The sequence below is a fragment of the Eleginops maclovinus genome, chromosome 21 (assembly GCF_036324505.1).
Source record: "Eleginops maclovinus isolate JMC-PN-2008 ecotype Puerto Natales chromosome 21, JC_Emac_rtc_rv5, whole genome shotgun sequence".
NCBI classification, from domain to species: Eukaryota; Metazoa; Chordata; class Actinopteri; order Perciformes; family Eleginopidae; genus Eleginops; species Eleginops maclovinus.
This window is the reverse complement of record NC_086369.1, coordinates 9,702,469-9,724,158: the sequence shown is the minus strand read 5'-3', so window position 1 is coordinate 9,724,158 and position 21,690 is coordinate 9,702,469. Positions and strand designations below refer to the sequence as shown.

The 21,690-nt window shown below is 40.7% G+C and overlaps 1 protein-coding gene across 7 annotated transcripts in view; it reads right to left on the bottom strand.

The window, feature by feature from the left end:
• Window positions 1-21,690, bottom strand: part of LOC134883835 (microtubule-associated protein 4) — an 87,516-nt gene that overhangs the window by 23,700 nt on the left and 42,126 nt on the right. For all 7 annotated transcript variants that reach the window (XM_063912279.1, XM_063912278.1, XM_063912281.1 and 4 more), the window contains 3 exons: window positions 21,033-21,119; window positions 18,660-18,842; window positions 13,558-14,988 (listed from right to left, as the gene is read on the bottom strand). In XM_063912279.1, the coding sequence (XP_063768349.1) occupies window positions 13,558-14,988; window positions 18,660-18,842; window positions 21,033-21,119 (1,701 nt within the window). The remainder of the gene's footprint in view (window positions 1-13,557; window positions 14,989-18,659; window positions 18,843-21,032; window positions 21,120-21,690) is intronic.

The window sequence follows — 21,690 nt, the reverse complement described above, 5'->3', positions numbered from 1 at the left end:
TAAAGTCAGACATGCTCATACATGCACAAAAACGGTCACACACAATTCTGGATTGCTCAGACGGACACACTCAAGCATGTAAGCTTTTAACTAAGGAACTCGGCTTGTCGTGCTGCACAAAAACACTTTCAGTTCCATGGGTTAGAGTGATTTACAACAATACGGGCTTCCTTTTTGTCTTACTCGCTGTTGTTTACTGTGTCTTGATAAACTAAATACTTACAAATACTTTGACATATGTACCACTCCGGTGCTCTAAAGTAGGTTTGGAAATACTGAGAGAAACTGTGTTACTTTGCTAGGTATTTATCTAGTGTCAATGAAACTTAACACTGTCTGCCCAGATATTTCACATTGAAAGCATCAACATAAGACACCACCAATAGAATCCTCGCAGGTTCTGGGTAAAAACAAAAAACGAACAAAAAGATATATTTAAAATATAAACGTACATGAGCGATAATGTTAATGTTTGTATCAAAGATGTGCATCAGATGGTGTCAATATATATTTTGTAGTTGGAATCAAAACCTAAAACTGTCAGACGGAATGTTCCATGAAGATGGATCATCGGATGTATTTTAGGGAAAGGTCACTATGTGACTAGAAAGCAAGTGATGGAAAGAGGGAGAGAGATTTGGATTTTGTCCTGGGCTGAGCTTTGTGTGTGTGTGTGTGTGTGTGTGTGTGTGTGTGTGTGTGTGTGTGTGTGTGTGTGTGTGTGTGTGTGTGTGTGTGTGTGTGTGTGTGTGTGTGTGTGTGTTTCTGTCTAGTGCCAGTCAAAATGGCCGGCGGTTACAGACGTTCCCTTGGTCGTCGGTTTGGACTGATGGCTGGATGTCCGTCTGAAACAATGATTTGTAACAGGCAGACCGGGACAAACAGGGACAGTGCGAGGAATGGCGGGACAGAGGGTGAGATGGGGATACAAGGAAATAATAGGTCTGACTGCTGGACAAATTTGGGAGGAGAAGAGAAATAAAATAAAGATTTTTGTTGGGGGGGCAGCCAGACAAGAGGCAGGACAGAATAGGGTGAATAAAAATAAGGTGTAGAAGCAGTAAGTAGGTGACGGATGTAGAAGCAGGAAAAACAGGAAGATTAGAGTGTCAAAGGAGGGTGAAAAAAGAAGGTTAATAAGAAGGGCAAATAGGGGAAAAGTGAATAAAAGGGGAATAAAGAATTGTAAGGAAGTGAGGGTTAACAGGAAAGCTGGACTTGAAGGAAGGTGGCAGAATTAGTGTGGGTGCACATGTCGTCCTGTGACACCACGAACAGGACAGGACTAGGCTGAAGGGTACACCGCTTCTGTCTGCTCTGTCTACTGCATCATGCTTTTTGCTCTAACAAACAAAAGCCTTTGAAAAGTTCTTTTTTCGCCCGATTTAAGATCTGGAGGTTCTTTGGAGCAGCTGCACTGAATGTCAGTGAAGTACATTGAATGATATATCAATATGCGTGGGTCCTTTGAGGGCCATTTACATAAACTAAAAACAAATCCTACCTATTCTATAAAAACAGGCTTTCCTTGAATTCCAATGTCAATATCAAATCCATTTAACTATGCCAGAAACCTCTCTTAACTATTTTTTCAAAACTACAGGTTAAACTAAAATAGAGTCTTGCTAACAAGCTTGTTCTTTTGGAGTTGTTATGGTTTATGTAATTTAAGCCCAATGGCAAATGGTTATTTACACCAGACGGAAAATGGTATTCTATTCAGCATTTCACCATCGGAAAAGATAAAGGTTGGGAACCACTTGTAAGGGAAAGTACACATCTCTGTGGGAGAGATGTCTTAAAAATGACCTTGCCAGACACTAATTGAATTTTGTCTCTAGGCCAGATAACCAAATAAACCAGCTCAATAAAAATGTTAATGTTGGGGAAAAAATATAAACCACTTCACTCAATAAGAACTCTGTCTACCATGAAAAAGGCATTCATATTATTATAAATTACAGCAGTCAGAATGCCTTGGAATCAATGCTTGTGTGTCATTATCAATGAGACACAAGAGCTATAAAGCCATAAATGTGTTTGTGGCAAAGTAAAGAAAATGTATATTCTTTATTTCACCTTTATTAACATAATCACAAAATACCTTATTTATAAGAAATATTTCCAATTTAAAAGGCAGCCTTAATCCTAATAAATCAAACACATTTTAGTAGCAATGTATGTATAATTTAATCTAAAAAAACTTAGCCACAAGACTTTGTACTCGTATATAATGAACATATTATGTGTCTTTTATTATTAATAGAAATATAATCCCCATTCTTACCTGATAGGCTGGTATAATTTCATTTCCAGCAAGTCAAATATAGTACTTCCAATTCAATCACTCTCACAATGTAATGGCATGGCAGAGAGAAATGTTCTTTTGTTGAAGCCTGTTTTGGTTTTTAAGGTTGACTTTTTTTTTTAATATTTGTTTTTGGAGCTTTCCATCTGATTTAGCATGTTCATGAATGCACAACATCATGCAGGACAACAAGATCCAGGACATGTTTTGGCCGAACCCTGTGAATGGTGGGTCTTTGCTTCAGGCATGTGGCATTTCCATCAAGGTGCATGCAGGTTTGGTATTTTGGTGACCCACCATGAGCTTGACTTCCAGGAAGTGTGAGGAGATGTGCAGCAGGGGGTGTGTCAGTAACAATCAGGCAGCCGAGCGGGTTTGCACTTGTTGTTTGGGGCTACTTTTGTATTTTCTTCATGGGATGCCTGTTTGACCAGGTCATCTTCAAAAGTTTGGCGAATGATTTGGTGCAAAACAAGTCATGTATGCACATCCAATATTATACCAGGTGTTCGGGCAAAAACAATCATAAGGAAGCTTTATCTGTAACCTTTTCTTCTGGGAAACATTACATCAGTGTGCAGCTACCTGTTTCTTGATATTGTAGCTTGAAACCAAATGTTTAAAGTTTTACAAAAGTTTAGTGCTGAGTAAAGTACTAGTTAAACTGCAGTTAATCATGAGGGGCGGAGCGCAAGCACTTCTCATTTTATCCAATTAAACATGTGTGTGACATTTAAATAAATAGCACGTACTGTAGAGTTATGGCCAAACAGTGACTTAGTCAATTGACATTTTCTAAAATCAGTTCACTTTTAGTCTAAGTTGACGTTTGTCACACATCACATTCATGAAAATGGTATTGATCCAAAAAACATAACGCCATTGTCTTAATTAATGCCAGTTTATGTCCACTTATAAAGTATATCTTACACAATATGTGATCAGTGTGTTCAGCAGATTGGAGTTTGCCTTGTGCCTTCCCTCAGTCCACCTATCAATCTATTTCAAACAGCTCGTGACGACGCCTACATGTTTGGACACCATTAAATGGCAGCCTGTCACCGCAATTGGAAAACATGCCTCCCAACAGTCACATCCACTCCAGCCTGCTCCATTCCCCAAGACTGTCCGTCACAAACCCTGATCCCCGCATCACCAAACCACAGTCACTGTCACTTAGACTTATCACACCTGCACGGTAAGACAGGGAGGAAGGTGTGGACGGACAGGTTGTTAGGTAGACACGTTGGCAGGTGGGTAGACATGGCTGAGGTTGGTGAACTGTCTCTATTTTTCTTTTTTTCCTCTTTCCCTGTCTGCTTGGCTCTTGTAGACAACTGACACCAGAGTCCCATGGGGACAAACAACCCACCAAATGGATGACCTCACCATGTCTGACTGGTTGGCTGGCAAAGACACACACACACACACACAGACACAGAGACACACACACACACACACACACACACACTTATATAATCTGACTGGGTGACAGAGGCGTTGTGCCTAATAGCCCATGCAGTCTACCAGGAAGGCATATAGCCAAACTAAAGCTGTGGCCTATAAAGGGCCACATGCCACCTTTAAATGGCCTCTGATTCAGGGTAACACTGACAGGAAACAGCTTTTTGTCCACAAAGGAACATTTAAGTTGATTAAATATACGCCAGGTTTCGCTCTTGTAACGTGTTATACTAGTACATCAATTTATATCCCAGTAAAAACATTTTATAGCTTGACTGTCTTGTTACCCACCTTGTTTCAGCCTGCTTTTTTTGTCTAATGTGGCCCTGCTATACATTCCAATGCAAGTTATTTATGAGCTGTTGGCAATTTAAAACTTCCGTACAGCAAGTCAGCTCAAAAGGTGAAGAATTCCTTTGCTGGGGCCTAAATCAAGGGCATTTTTTTCCTACATGCTCATTCAGAAAGGCAGAAATAGAAGGAAGGAGTGATATACGCAAGGTGTGCTGAGAAAAAAGGATCATCATAGCTCATCAGGGGATGTTGGAGGAATGGATGATCGAAGGAGAGTCTTTAGTGTGGTCTATTTATAGCTCAATAGCATCTCCTTCGCAGCCCGTCACAACACCCCCATCCTCGCTAAACATCCATTGTTTCCTTTCGTAGCCCTTCTTCCCATTAGTCGCCAAAGCAACTGCCTTCTGTTGCTATGGCAACTGGCTCATCATCGGTGTGCCAGCTCGAGCCATGTGGGGGGTTGGGGGAAAATGGTTAGGGGAGGGATTTTGGGGTCTAAATAAGATGGGGGTATTGTCTCAAGACTCAGTGGCTGATGTTGGAAGATGGTGTGTGTGGAAGAGAGAGTGGAGGAGGAGGAGGTTTATTAATACGCCTCACACTCCAGGGAGGGTATCCCACTATGCTAATCTACTCTGCCTCTTGCTACAGGTCAAAGACTTCATTCCATTCAGTGGTGTCTGTGTATGGATTTCAGCTAACAGGCATGAAAGCAGTTCCCTCAAAACCAGTCAAATAATCGAGCGATTAAAAACCGACATCTGTACAGGGCTCACGCACCCATAGGTGAAGACTACAAATATAATGTTGAATACAAACGCAGACAAAGAGAAGCTGTTCATAACCTACCAACCTTTAAACATCCAGTTCAATTACAGTCCTAAATTCTCTGACATCTTGCACATTTGCTACACAGCCCGCCATTTCCAATACAATTCACTGTAGTTTCCCATATATTCATTGTCCTAAGTGTTTTAGTTTTTTAGCTTTAGAGGTTATTTGTATATTTAAATGTGGTGTAAATGCTTGTCTTGAGCATTGTCCTTTTTTGTAATGCAAAATATTTTCTTCAATTCTTAATTTTAATTTTCTTTATCATTTTTACCTATTTTTACAACTTCTTTTCTTAGATTGTCTACGTGTGCACCTCCAGACACCAAATCAAATTCCTTGTATGTGTAAACGTAGCTGGCAATGAACTTGATTCTGATTTTGATGCATGTGTGTAATTGCTTCTAGATTTGTGACTGCTGAGGTGGATCTTACTGAAGGTCGGGCCCCTCTGAAGATTCACAATATAGAACAGAGGGAATACGACCCTTTTGGGCATCTTGGGTTTTTATGTTAATAGCTACAGTATTTCCATAAAACCAGACTGGTTTTAAGAAGTGAAAGTAGTCACCATCCGGCATGTTCCCTGACACGATCTTTCTTTTCTTGCAAACAGAAGTGAAACAACAGAGTGGATCTAATACAAATGAATACTAACAAAGACACATCAGGAATGCACACTGTAGAAATGTGTATAAGTTAAAGAAAAAACAGTGAGCACCCAAACCGTACAACAACCTGGTAGCCACCAGCCAATTACAAGCATTGCCTTTAAGCTCACCCGGCTTTATCTTCTATTCAAGTCTAAATAAGACCATCATTTATAAAAAACGATCATGGAACTACTAGGTGTTTGAATCTTTAACAATGCAGTGTCATTTATAAGCTCATGATACGGAAGGTACAACCTAAAGCTGTCAACTAGATGAGTAATAAGTATTTTAGTCTAAGGTTAACGTCCAAATAAAAAAACCTTACATTTTCCATTAGCCAAAAGAATGGTCTCTATCATTTCCGTATTTCCATACTTTCAGCACATCATATCATGTTTTTCCCCTTAGTTCATCAATGTGTTATTCATTGTCATACATTTTCTTTCACGCCTGAGAGATAAAAGAAAGAATTTGCCTAAATAGTGCATAATTGAGAGAGGAGAGTGTCTTATTCAGTTTTTATTAATTAATGACAATGCCCTTCGGCTATAGTATTCCCTGTGAAGCAGCAGCAACTGCCTGATCTGAGTTCATTATTCATTAAAAACGAATATTGCGCCCATGGCCAACATAGACATACACTATGGACTCAAACCCTGTCACAAAAACACTGACTCTGTTTACAACCTTTGCTAACACCACCATCATATTTCCTCCAACAGTATTCTGCTCCTCCCACCATCACCCTCATTATCCCAGAGGGCAGGCAGTCTGTTGCTTTTCTGATGGAGAGGACAGAGCGTCGGCTCCTTAAACCAAAAGCTAATTGGACGAGGAACCATGCTGTGGTGAGGCAAAATTAATCAACAGAAAAAAATATGAAGGAAATATTAAAATGTTACAGTCATTTGTGTGACCACTACTATTAGGTGCGATCGTGTCAATTTATCATGGGTTCGATTTGTGTTCGTGTTAACAAGTCCACAAGAAGAGTAAATATTGCTAATTTCTTACCTTTCTTCACTAAGATCCCAAGTACTTAAACTAAAGAAAACATTGCGTGTTTTGACTACGGGTGGGATGAGGTCACTCCTAGCCTGCAGTTCCTGTTGTTTGGTGCTACCGGACAAAGTCAGTTGACGGCTAATGAATCACAGTCAGCATTATATTAAGCCTCAGGTGGCATTTCGATTCCATTTTTCGGGATTAGTCAACCTACGTCACAGCCAGTCACTCATCAGGCAATGCAGGTTCAAAAAAACTTGTAATTCTTCCCCTTTTAAAAGCCTGTAAATAGTGAAAGGTTCTCGACACATTCATTATAAGTTCTGCCAGAATGTGGGATTGTGTGGGACTCTGTTCTTTGATGTCACTAAGTCCAAACACTCTTTACCCTGTCCTCTTTCATCAATGTCCCCTGCTGGGTGCTGGTTTAGGATGACTCTGTTTTTCACAGACTGGTACAGAAATGAAACCACTTCCAGTCTTGTTTACCTGGTTTTGCATAATAAAGATTCTGAAATAGAAGGCTTTGCTGAAACTGATTGCCTCCCACAGAGGTTTGTGCAGTGACAGACGGTGACATGGCTGCTCTTTTTATATGTATGTTAGAACTTGGGAGGACCCTGAATAGGGCTATAAAGCAAAGGATAGTCAAGGATCTTTCCATATGAGGGTGTTGAACATCTGATTTAACATAGAGTTGTTTGGTTTCTCTCGATAATTCAAAGCTTACTTTGGTAGAAATATCAGCACATTAAAAACACTGTTAATTCACATTTGAAATTGCTTATGGTATGTATACCCTCTTTAGCATGTGTGAAACGATGTATACAAAGTTGAACTATCCAAATGTGCAGGATCCTTGGAGCAGCATCTTGCTAACAGTCAAAACGATGGATAGTAGTAGCAACAAGGGTGTTGACAAATACCGGTATTGATAAGCAATTGGTATCGACAAAATATGGAACCCATCCCAAGAGGCTTGTGCCAGCCATCAGGAAAAATGGTATACAGTTTATTTTCTGTTGGTTGAATGGTCGGTTTTATTGTGAATAAATATCGTGGATGCCCTTCAGCCTTTTTATGCTCTTTATTGGCTGACTGATAAGTATTTCTGCCTCCTTTACAATGTCTTTAACAATTTATTGATCCATCGTTTGAATAGATGTATTTTATTTTGAGCGGTAATACAGTAGGGGCACATTATACTGTGGGTTTTAACTGATCTATTTCCATTCCATAGTTTTGTACGTGTCTATCAAACATGTCACTGTCCCATCAGAGAGTGTGACGTCAGTATGGTGACTCATCAACACCAGCATCTGTTGCTGTTCCTAGGGCAACATTAACCGATCTTTAGTCTCTATGGCAACTCCCTCTCCCTGGTCATAAGCTTCCTCTTTCCTTCCCAAAAGGCACTTTATATCTGAATCTCTCTAACACTAGGGACGTGAAAACAAATAATTAAGAATGGAGTAAATTATTCTAGACAAATTAGGATGTGGTTCGTGGCTCAAAAGACTGTCTGATTTGCAAAAAAATGGTGGGTTTTTCCTTCCAATCAGAGCTTTGCAAAGTTCTATCGAACGTATTGCATGTTCTTCCAGCTGCTAAGGCCTAAAGGGAAAGCAGTGCACAGGGCTACATGCTCCTCTGCCCGTCTTAAGATCTGTATGAGAGTCAAGCAACAACTGCTTTGACAGTTATTGAAGGTTTAAGGTATATGTCATTGCACAACAAAATGCAGTTGTAGTCTGTTGCTACACACAAAATAAAAACAAACAAACTGAGCATTGCTGAGGATGAGTTGGAGATGATGAGCCTCGCAGTTTGGGGAAAAATGTAGTTTACTAGTGGCTTCCAAAGTGAGTTTTTCTAAGACCAGCAATGAGTCATGTTCCGGCCTGTATTGTGACACGGGGTTTAAACATGTTACGGTTTGGAAATGTTATGTGCTGAATTCATTGAACCTCACTTTTAGCTTTTGCCTTATGAAAACGTTTGAGACATATGTAACACACAGCTAGGACATGTTCCTCTCATTACATGCTTTGCTTACATTTTGGATTTATCTTGGCAGGACACTGAAAGCATACTGTACTGTATGGACCTACTTGTTTTTTTGTTACTGCTGCCCAAGCGAAGCTCAGAATAAGAAGTTACAATACTAAGTTTTGAGATTGGGTCAACTTCTTCTAACAGGGGAAAGTGTTATTAAGGTATTCAGTGCAACAAAGGACAAACCAGGATTTCAAACTGATTCCTATTGAACAAATAATGAATTATTCCATCACAGATGTTTTGTAAGTATTAGAGCAGGGATTCCCAAAGTGTGGTGCGCGCACCGAGCTGCCACCAGGGGGTGCGCAAGATGAAACATGTAATGGTGGTCTGGTGTAAAAATATTACACAGTGTTGTTTTTTAAGTGGGATTTTTCCATAGGCTACAATAAAAAAACAGGAACAATAAACATTTCCTTTGTAATCCCTTTTATTTTAAATCAAATAACTATCATTTATTAGTTTTTTGTTTCACTGTAGGCTAGGATATTTGCGCGCCAACTCGTTTCATTCATTCTTACAAATATGATTAACTGGCTGAAATCAGGGAAACTGTCAAGTGGAACGTCTCATGACAAAGTTATTTATATGGCGATAAAACAACAAAACATTTGAGAGGTTTGTTTTTATTTGGATCCTTATGTTAAACAACCTACATTTAGAATGTGAATGCAAATAATCTTTGATCATTTTATTGTAACTAATATGCTTTTTTGTCATGCAGTATGATGTCATGAACACATTAAAATAGCAAACATCCTTTCACAAAATCTCACAGAATGAACATCAATATAAGGTAAGTGTTGCAAATGCAGAACTACTTTCCATGAAGAAGATTCTAAATTCAAATTCTAAATGTTTTTTTACTATAAAAATGATATGGTTTGTTCTGCTTTGTGGTAGAGATGTGGCATTGCCTGACAAAGATTGCTGTTGTATTGAAACAGAGCAGCATTAAAATTAGCTGGGAGTTTATTCCTGTATGCATATCTTACGTCTAAAATCAGAATTCATGAACTCAAGCAAACCCCACACTGCTGGCCTGGAACCACTCTCTTTGTGTTTAATTTATGGCTATAGCATGATACATATTGTAATACAAGTAGCCCAGTGACTCAGGCTCTTGACATACTGTTTGTGGCGCCCACAATGTGAAATCCCAACACTCCCCCCCCAAAGCCGTCAAAAGGCATTAGCTCACCCTAGTTCAAGGATGGGACCATGCTTTGCAAATGTCCCTTCTGGGCTACCATCTAACAGCCTGCTCCCCAATGAAAGGAGACCAAACAACAGAGAAAGCACTATGTGGTAAAAAATAGACCGCTGATACAGTATATTCATGCCGGCCTGCCTTTTTGAGAATTTGTGTTTTTCCTGAAAATAGTTTGATGACTCAGATGTGTACTGTGCAGGGAGAAGACCACAGGGGGGGGGGGGGGGGGGGAGAGTGAAGGAGTACGGTTTGTGCTGGAGGAGAACCGGTGTTGTTGCCTGAAGTTTTTTTGTCGTTTTGGCGCCATCAATTTTTATATTTAGAAGTATACATTTAGAGTGAAAAGAAGGTACTGTACATCAGGAAGAGATTAAGGAATTGCTGTATTCAACTGTGTAAACAGCGTATCATGCTGTAGGAAAAACAATTCAATGACCCCCTTATGAAGTTGCTCTTGAAATAAAAATGTGTTTATTGACACCTTATTATAAATCCTTTTTTAGGACTTTGTGTGGCTCCTGAAAAGTCTGAATCCAGTTTTATATTTTAGCTCTGTTTTGGTCTCCACCAGCCACTGACAAATACATGTGCATCTTTACCTGTCAAAGGCCTCACTGTGTTTACTAGCTTGTTGATAACTTTGTCTAGCCGTTTACTGGTGCTGGACGCGTAGTTCGCAGGAGATTTGGGGAGATCTGTCCTCTAAAACGGCTGCTGCTTGAAACTTTGGGGGACTTGAGTCACCAAAACACACATTTCTCTGATGTATATGACACTGTAGTTAATGGATTACCAATGTCAATGTCATTTATTTCCTATGCACAACGCAATATTCATATAAATCCTTATGTTTGTACATGTGTGTAACGCTCGATTACTTTTTAACTATACAGGAACTGAAAAGTATCTTCGCGTTTGACCTGTATAACGTGCAGACGGTTGTCATGTGCAGTCAAGAGAATGCACTTGGTACCCTTGGTTGTCTATTTATATCCTCACAGGGAGGTGATAAGGCAGACAGAAAACTAGGCAAACTAAGATTTTCTCTCTAGATCTAAAAAAGAGAACCTAAACATGATACATTTGCAGTATTATGTATTGTATCTTCCTCAGTTGGTAGCTTGCTGGTTCTTTCAATTGTTAAACAGACTTGGTTGGGAATGGAGGATCTACCATCACTGTCCATTGCTGGTATGTTCCCATACCCTCAAGTTTTTATCATTATACCTCCACATTTTTTCACCCTCCCTATGGTTTACAAAATCCTGCATTTTTACTCCTGTATACCTTTATCTCTGAGCTCTTAAAACAATGGTTTATACATTATCCTGACCAGTTCCCTGTCAGCATTCTATTAAACTTTTCCCTTTATCGTTCCCAAAAGTCTTCCACAACCTCTCCTCTACCTTTATCCGTTGCCTCACTCTCTCCTGTGGTACATAAACAATAGTATTCAATCCCTGCTTCACATCCTTCCGTTTCTCTCCAAAGTTTTGAATAGCTTTTTTTATACCTCTAATTTATTCTGCCTTCAGCATTTTCCTTTCAGTATGTCTACTTCACCATTTGCCACTGTACTGTACTCTGTAACTCTCCAGAGTCTTGCTCTTTATTGTGTTCCACGTGCCTTTTTTACTTTTGTGCCAGGCTTAAATACCACTGTTGGTGACAAAGACCCACCCTGGAAATTGACAAAAGGTCTCATTACACAGAGAGACGACGGTGCCAGCTGCACTCAGAACTCTGTACTGCTCTTTCCCACACACACACCCGCATGTACCCAAAAACACATACAAAACACAGTGGAAATGTACTGCTGGACAACTGGTGACATGCACACAAACGTGCACTGACAGCAGATGACCATCCACAATGCTGCAATATATTTGCATCTATGTGATTTGGAAGTGAAAAACCCCCACTAATGCTAGCCTTTTTGTTCTTGTGAAAGGCATTGATCAAAGCCGCTTAATACGCAGGTTCAACACTCAGCTGTTCCTGTGGAGAGCTGAAGGCTTGCATTTTCCTCATGACAGGCTCCAACGGGAGGCAAAGACAGGAAGGACAAGGAAATGAATCCTCTGCATCATCCTCATAAAACAAAGCAACGCACACAAAAGACAAACAGACAAGCACACTGCACATGTGCACAAATGCCGACATGGATTTACATATAGACTCAAAGCACACGAGCAAGCATATACAGGAAACCACCATGACCCCACTGAGTGGCAGTCTATCTATTTTCGGCTTCCGATCTCTGTGGCCGTATATGATTATTTACCTTAGCTGAGAACACTTTTTCAAAGCTAGTTACACCGCTTCAACTTCCTTCCTTTCTAGCTTTAAACATGCAGTGTACCTATAAACAGCTTCCTGTTGAATCCCTCTTAAATCTTCTAATTATGATACACATCAGTTCACACACACAAGTCAAACTGTTCTATATTTAGCTACTTATCAGCACCAAATATATTATTATTTTCCAGTCTGATAAAACCTCTTCCGAATGAGTCACACTGCAACAAACGTTTTTTTTAAAAGGTGGCTGAAATATCTCTCAGCTCCTCTCAGCACATCATAAGGCAGATGGGATATTTCCCCAGGCCAGATTGGTTTGTCCCAATGGACATGAACAACTCTATACTTTACAATTCCACAAAAGAGCTTTACCAGCTCATTTTTTAATGCAAATTCTCTCTGAAGCTCATTCTGCCTCGACAAATGTATCTGCAATTCCAATATTTTGATCATCAAAGCTCATGATAAGGATTAGTGAAGTAAGTCACAGCAGTAGTGGAGTAACCTGCTCTTGCACAGATTATGGCTCAATGAAGTCAAAAGGTTGCAAACTGTAGAGATGCCATCCAAACATCAGTTAAATACACTCTCCAGACTTCTAAAGTGAACAAGAACTTAATCAGGACTTACCTGAGGTGGAGGAACAGCCAAGGCAGCGATCATCACGGAATATGAAAAGCAAAGTAGACAACAACAACAGTTACCATTTGATACATTTAAGATAGACATTTTGTGGTCACAGCAGGATAGGAACGTTTGATGCAAAACAAGAGAGAAAGGGGTTAATATACACCAAGAAAGCCTTTTTGTTCAACATTCTAGGAGTAGAAACAGGTTGCTAGCGAGGAAAACAAGAGTTAATTGGACATACAAGTAAGAAGAAAGAGTGACACCCCATCACTGGATGCACAGAAAACGGCATGATTACAGTGTTAACACATACACCTGGACAAAAAGGAGGAAGAGAAGGTTGTTGTTTTATTTGCTGAAGAGGTCTAGAGGTGTTGCTAAGGAGAAAGAGTGTGATTGGTTAGTAGTGGCCCACCCTTCAACAACAACACTTAATTGTAAGATCATCCAAGCAGTGTATGATTGGGAGTTTCATTACTTGCAGATTAAAGTCCACTGCATCAGCTGATCAACACTGGAGCTCATGCGTTAGTCACTCAAAAACAGTCCAATTTGGACATGCCGACTTTGAGATAATTGGGTCCATGCAAGGGTCTACCAAACAATCTAAACCGTGATTAGTAAAAAGACACCCACGCAATCAATTAGTCCAAAGAAAGCAGATCAGCTTGAAATATCTGAAAGACTCAAGCTGGATGATAAGACCATGCATGGCAATAAACCATTCATTTCATCGGTTGATATCCTAGTTACTCTATAATGAAGTTCTACTTTGTCCGAGGCTGACTACAACCAACCTTCGATGATGGGGACAACTGGAGGGACCACGTCTGGTTCTTCCAAAGGATCCGCAAAGCTGGGAAAAAAGGGCTTAGCTGTAGGGTTAAGACCAGATCCTGGGGAAGGCAATGTGGGGGAAGGAGGGCTGATGACTGGGGATGCTTGAGGTGGGAAATTGTTTGCTCCTGGGGAGGTGGGACTCTTTACAGAGGAGGAGGAAGATGAACGAGACTTCTTGGCCTGTTTCTGGGCCGATTTGGCATCTTTGTGCTCTTTGGGTTGGAATTCCTGCGCTGTGGTTCTGGGGGAGCGGAGAGGAGCTGGGCTAGGGGTATCGAAAGACAGCCCTAAGGTTGAAGGAACACCTGCAGCGCTCGTGTCACTGAAGGCAAATAGCTCGCTGCTGCTGCTGACGTTGGAGTCGTTGAGGAGCCATGAAGCATCTGAAGGTGAGAGGGGCGGGGCCGTAGCTAACACCTCACCTTCTGGGGTAGGGCCTGGGCTTGGCTGGGAGGCGGGGCTAAAGGCTGAGGTGTCTTCATCGGGCATGCCTTGCAAACACACTTGGAGGGAACTGTCAAGCATCCCGCCTTCAATCATGTCACCGGTGGGGAAAAAGGGCAGGCTGCTGTTGCCTAAGCTTGCATTTTCCGTATCCATCAGGAGGTCAAATGGATCATCCGGGCGAAAAGCAGTTGGGAAGGAGCCAGGTGCTGCACTATTGGGGATGGAGGGCATAGTGAAGGGAACCGCTGTGGCTTTCAGCTCGCTGTTTAGGACCAGTGGGTTGATGGAATCATCTGTTGGTGATTGAATGTCCTGAGACAGGGGGGAAGGGACCACTACCTTTTCTGGGTTTACCTCATTTTTCCAGGGTCTCTGGCTTGTATCCATGTCTCCGAACGAGGAGTCCAGTTTTGTCTTCACAGGACTCCCCGTCTCCATCTTCACCTCCTCTGTGCTTTGAGAGGTTGCAGCAGGCGACGGGACAAACGGTTCTGCCGTCACTCCCCACTCTTCCGGAAGCTTCTTCCTACTCTTACCCTTCTTCCCGCGGCCTCCACTCTTTCCAAGCTGCTCCTCCCAGCCACTATCTGCTTTATCCCGCCTTGGGCCAATCCTGCCGTAGAACTCCTCTGTGGAGGGATTGTTTTCTCCCTGTGATTGCAATTCCGGGTTAACCCTGCTCTCGGGTTGTTCATAAGACCCCTCATCCTTCTGTCGTCTTTTCTTTTTCCTCTTCTGTTTTCTGTCTGAACCTTCACCCTCCTTTTCATCGCCTCCAGCATAGGCAGGGCTCTCTCGGCTAGGCCAACTGTCAGTTGGGTCGTCAGGGCCTACTGCGAGATGGCCAGCATGGCGGCTGATCACTGTGGAGACACTGGGGCTGAAAGGGAGGTCTGTCGATAGGCAACCAGCCTCATCTGGCCAGCACTCGCTTAAGGCACCTTGTGTGAAAAGGGAAAGTTTAAAGTTGGGGGAGATGGGTATGTGCATATGAATTGATTCCCTTAGTCTATCTCTGGCAGAAATAATTGAGAAACTTAAGATAAAACAGAAAAAAACAATATATCGAATGACAGTTTTAAATAATAGTCATGGTTATAGCTATTTGCTAAGACAGTTTAGAGGCTGACAAGGATAACAAAGTGGATTAGATAGAGCATAGAAGCATCTGGAGGATTCAATCCAAGTCCAGAGGGCTTTTTCCCTTTCTAATGATCTGTCACCACTAAATGGAACAAGCCATTGTGTGCATTTTGTTGATCTTGATAACAACCAAATGAATGTTTAAATTTCTGCCAACGCTTGGTTCCTAAATGCTTGAAGGAATGAACAAACAGATACAATAATAAAGTGATAAAGAGAAGTGGTACTTTTGGGTGGCTGACTCACTGCAGCCTTTGGGTATAGTAGAGAGTCTCACTTAAACATATGGGCAGAAAAAGCGCAGTTTGGGATCAAAACAAAGAGCCAGACTTAGATGTGTGTGAGTGTAAATTAATAAACAGTGTGACAATGCATATGTACATGGAAAGAGCTGTAGACACACAATGAAGACTAAATAATGGTCACATAGAAAGGAGGTCAATTACAGGCAAGCAAGCTGTAACTATAACCGCCTGTTTTTGGGACACTGTATAATAAGCTCTGGTAGACACGAGGTACAGGGTTGTTCTGCGACTTTGGCCCAGTTTGCCTCTAGTTATCAGTTATACGCATATATACAGAAGAGGAGCTAAAGTGGAGCAGCTGTCAAGGCTCATATAGTACAGTTACTCTCTGGATGGTCAAATTTCATATTGACGAACCTCTGACTGAAGGCTGCCCTCTTTACTGTATGTGCAGTAATTGGAAGAGCCAGAAAAAGACGTTTCAAGACTTAAATAATGATTTGTGCGACCTCATTATGCGCTGAAAATGTAATTGAACAGCCATTATATATGCATATACTGCTGTGTTTTATCGTCCATCATGCAAACACTGAATGTAAGGTCTAAGAATGAGTCTTGATTCGATTATCAGATCCAAACACCCATACCTTCAGGCAACTGTCATGAGGCCTTTCTGTACTCACTCCACTTACAGGAACAGAGTCATCACAGGCTGAAGTGGCCCATCATAGCTATAACACATACTGCTTTTTCTTCTTGTGGACACTAAAAAGAAACATAGGTGCAAAAATGCTTCCTCATGTTTTATCTCCATTTTTCTTGAGCCTCTCTTTCAAAGGTTATTGTTGAGTGAGGCATCTGACAAGAGAAGGTTGACCATTGTGGGCTTTATTCTTTAGCATGTAGCATGAGGTAGGTGGTTGCTTATGCTAATTAGCTGTAAATGAGAGCTTTATGTAGATGCTTTCAAGGTCACATGAACATTAAAGCAAAGGAAGTGTAGAAGACTGCTAGCCATTAAACAAAGAACAAAACAATGGATGAGTTCAATTTGAAAAAACACGTTATGCCAGTTATTAGTTTACATGAAACTCTGCACCTTTTCATTTTAAGTTGAGAAGTCGTGCAATGTCTTAAAAGCTCTAGCAATGATTGCCACAATTACTGTACCTTAATAAAGATAAATGTATGATCTCATAATGGCTCACATCTGATTATTATTTATTATTCCAGTATGAACAGTTAAAGCCTGTGGGTCATTACGTTGCAGTTCATATCATAAGTATGTTAACAATCTTGTTCATTCTTATGCTTTACTCTAGGGTGCCTCAAGACTCACAGTACCTTTCATTCTTTCAAAGATCTGCACCCTAAATATTGTGGGGAATGAGGGGCTTGTGCATTGTTGAGTCAGCATGTGCTACCTAGTAGTCCACACACACACACACACACACACACACACACACACACACACACACACACACACACACACACACACACACACACACACACACACACACACACACACACACACACACACACACACACACACACACACACACACACACACACACACACACACAGAATCTATTTCAGGGTGGCTGTGAGGGGCTGACAGTAGTCTCCCATTTTCTATGACTTCACCACCTGTTACAAATTGATTGGGGAATTTGTGAATGAATCACGTCGGGCTGCTGTGCAATGAGTCAGCTGTGACTCTGTAACTGCAGGAACTGAGCACTGCTCAGCTGTAATGATTCAAACACTCCTGTAGTTGTTGTGGAAGTATAGATGCACCAGATTTGTCCCAATACTGACCCTATAAGTGCATCGGTTATCTGTCATAATGTGGCTGATCAACATAAACTACATCATTTGTCAGTTTTACACGATGAATTTGAATGAGTTTTATACCATACTTTATACATATATTCAGTGAATTGGTGGTCTTGCTTTAAGATGGTTATGCACATTAGCAGACTGAATAGGAGTCAGTTAAAAAGGTCAGAGCAACAGACTGTACAATATATGATATTTGTTGCATGATGTAAATGTACATTATACTTAACTTGCCCTGAAAGCCATTATTAGTTTTAATCCTACCCCTTTAATGCTTTGTTTTGATTTCTTACAGGATGAGTGGGGGTAAAATGACATTACATTCAAGATTTCATGACACCAAGAAATGAATTAGCACCAAAAATGACTTAAATGGGAAACATTTTAAAGGACATATGAAGAAAAATATAAGAGAAGAGAGTTAACGAAATGGTTGTCATTGATACCCATATTTGTTTTTCTTATCACAACCTGTGTTATTAGTGGCCAGCCATTACTTCTGTCTGCAAACTATTTTATCTCAGAAACTATGGTATGTCATGAGACTGTTTACTTCTTTCCTGAACCTGCTGTCTATTAGAAGATAAAACCAATTTCCTTGCACCCATTAACCCTTCGGGACATGGAAAATTTTCAAACAGGTTTGGGTATTTGGTGTTAGCAAAGTTGTTCAAAAAATTAAGACAAAATCACTTTTTGTTTCTCCTCCTGCTAATATATTTAGTACAGAGACTGGTTCTGCAATGCACCATGGGGGCGCAGCTGCTGTGAATCTTTTCGCCACATTCTGCTGCCCACATGGGATGTAGGCACGGCCCTACTAGCTGACACAAGCCACAGAATGGTGACACTCCATGCTTTCTAGGATCAGATGTGCATTGAACTGGAGAACAGCCCTATGGGGGCTGGGAGAAGGGGGGGGGGGGGTTGTTGGCTGGTCAAGAGAGAGTCAACCCTGACACACACAGACAGCTTCTCTCTGTAGGATAAATAGACACAGAGATGCACACACACAAACAACACATGCAGTACATGACCAGAAGCCATGGCGTGATGGGCGACCCTATACGTGTCAGCATCAGATCTGCATTGACCTTGAGCTGGACTAACATTGGAGCTGGGTTTGAGCTGAAGAGGAAGCTATAGCAGAGCAATGTCAGACAGCTCCTCTTTATAATGCACCCCTCTGTGGAACAATTGAGTCACATATATGATTTATTACACTGTCAAGTATTATTTTCAGTTGTTCTGCTGCGAGAATACAAGGTGTGCCCCCTCCTAGTTCTAGAAATATCAACTACAAACATTGCTATAGAAGTGAGTCATGTTACAGTAGCTTAAATACATAAGCAGTAGGATTCTATTGTGTATGATGTATTTTTTACCTGCTGGCAAATCCAAAGGGCTGCGAGGAGGCTGGGGTTCAGGCATCATGGGGCTGTGCCCTTTAGGGACTTCTGAACCCATTTGGGGAGTGGGATGCTGGGGTTCTGCTAAACTTGGAATCTTCTCTGCTGAGAGAGGTGCAGTCCCCACATTGAGCATCATGCCACCAGATTGGGAAAAATCTGTCAATAAAGGACAGGAAAAAAGACGATGTTATGCCAGTGTTGGGGATTCTCTCAGTACTGATGCTACCAATAACGCAAGGTCACATGTTCTTTTAATAATTTCATGAACATTTATCTTCCCATGTAGCGGTGGTACTGGAGTTATGAAGACAATAAAATATCACAGTACTTTAAACCAAATAACTCAATTTTAACGTTGTGAATATATTGAAAGGTTGACCAATAGCTCTTACAAAATATTTATACATTTAGATTTTTGATAAAAAATCTTCAGTAATGTAGATATAATAACTTATACGGTCTAGTACGTTCAGAAAACTACATCATTTTAGGTAATGCAGCCTATAAAATCAATAAAAGACAACACAACCAAGTCTCATATCACAAGATGGATAACATAAGCAAAGGGGAGCCAAAAAACATCATGTGATAGTCTTCCTGACCAATAGGGAACTGATCTTGTTACTAGTAGCATATAGAAGTTAATAAAACCAGAACAAAGTGGACAAGGATATTCTGTATAATGGTTTATGTATCTACATTATTGAATTAAACTACATTACTGTACACTGATAAAGCACAAGATAAAAAGAGCAAGAGGGAACAAATAAAAAAAAGGAGAGAGAATGAGAATGAAAGAGGGCAAGGTAGGAGAAACAGCAGCAGAAGTGACTCAGACAAAACAACACATCAATCTACACGGCTCCTGGGGATTCTGTGTGTGTGTGTGTGTGTGTGTGAGTGAGAGAGACAGAGAGAGCCAAAGATATTAGAGTGTTGATCAAGCCTGACCCTGGAGCAGTAATACCGAGACGACAGGTCTCATTAAGACAACAGTGAGAGCTGGGCATACACAGGATGGCATGGTGAAAGGCATAACTCAGCCTCACAGCTCATACTGCGTGTGTGTGTGTGTGTGTGTCACTCTGTGGAGTACCAGCAGACACCAAACTAGTGACAGTTAAGAGTTCTGCATGCAGCTAACACGCTTTGCCTCAGCGCAAATCCATTTATCCGGGCGGATTGTGGGACCACAGGGTTGTCAGACTGGAGTCAAGTTTTTAATGAGAGATAAAAATGAATTTGGGATGTGAAATAATAAGATTGCTGCATTAATCCTCTATGATTGAAGGTAACACTGCTTATCTATAAAATGTAAGAATTCTAAAGATGATATATGCATGGAAATATATTAAAACCCTGTTGAAAATACAGGCAACAGTGCTTTGCTACCATGTTGTCATGCGTTTACACAGTAATCGTTAATCTCATACGACCTTTATCAAAAGGGCAAATTTAAAGAAGGAAATGCACGCAGAGATGCACAGTATTATTGCAAACAGGTGGAAATAGGCTAAGGAGAATGAAACCTCTGACTACAGCTAAAGAAAAGGTCAAGCTGCTAGCATAACTTGATTGCTTAGTTTCATAATAGTCACAGTTGACTTTTAGGAAATACACAGATGCATAATATTGGTAAAACAAGATCGTGTCCCTCGAATGTCAGATAGAGAGGTGATGTGATTTATGTAAGGACTTGACCTTCAGTGGCATTTCACTTGTCTGTTATGTCAATGTCACTGCCAGTAATCCTGGCTAGCTACCAGTTCCTAAAAATAAAATAACATATCCAGCCATGGAATTATGTCATTTGCAATTCAACTGATTATTACACATTGGGACACATGGTCTAGGTCTAGATGTATTCAATGAAAGCTTAAGTTAATTATTTAATAAGCTATGCAATTTGAAGTATAAATATTATTGCTAGGAATGAGTGCAGGAAAGAAACAAAAAACAGAGTCCAAAAAGTCTGACTGTGAATAATTATTCAATTATTATGCTTATTCACATAACAGCATTATATTTGCAACAGGTGTTTGAACAGAAAGGTGGGATGATGGTGTTACTCTCTCTCTCTCTCTGGAAAAGCACTTTTTGGACAACCATATACGTCCATTGCCAGCCAAGTTGAATATCAAATACGTAATACCACTATTACTAGCACTCAGCTTTATTGAATCCAATTGGTGTGTGTGAAGATGATTTGAATATGACTATTGCTATCTTAAAACATAAAGAGTCATCTACGTTCATTATGAATGAAGTGATGTTGGCAGTATTTGTATTGCTGGTGTTAGAAGAAGAAGTAGATATAGTGTGCACTGTTGCTTTGTGGCAGAATACCTGAAAAAGCTTCAATCCTGCCTGAATCCATCATTTGGGAAGGGCTGGTCTGAGAGCCCAGAGGACCTGAAAAACCTGCCATGGAGTCTGGCAAAAGGCAGAGAGAAAAAAGGAGTTAGGGCTTATCAAGAGGAAGGGAAGGAGGGAAAGAAAAAGTTGGGAGGTTGTAGCAGTTGAGGAAAGAGGTAAGAGTTGATGAAGTAGTCAAGAGAAGATCAACGAGGAGTTGTAAGGGGCATTAATAATGTGGATAGGGCGGCTCCAAGGTAGACAATAGGACAGAAGGAAAAGAAGAGGAAAGGCGTTGAAAACATTTCGACATTTTAACACAAGAACATAATAGATCTGAGCACAGTTCTGCATAATACCTCTTACCTCCAGTAATAACTTTAGGAATGTATGCTAGTTGTATATTTATTTTGGGAACTTCTTCAAGCCAGAGACAATTCCAAATTTCCATTTTAAAGCTAGGGTAGCAAACTTTAAAGAAAACTATAGAAAGCTATGCTTTAAAAGTATAACATTTAAACAACTCCCAGCCCCTCCCTTCAGACTTCTCTGTGTACTGCCTGACTACTGCTAGGAGACAAGTCAAACAGAGAGTGTTGGGAAGAGGATAAAAGCCGATCGTTGTCACTGATACCTTTATCCAACCACT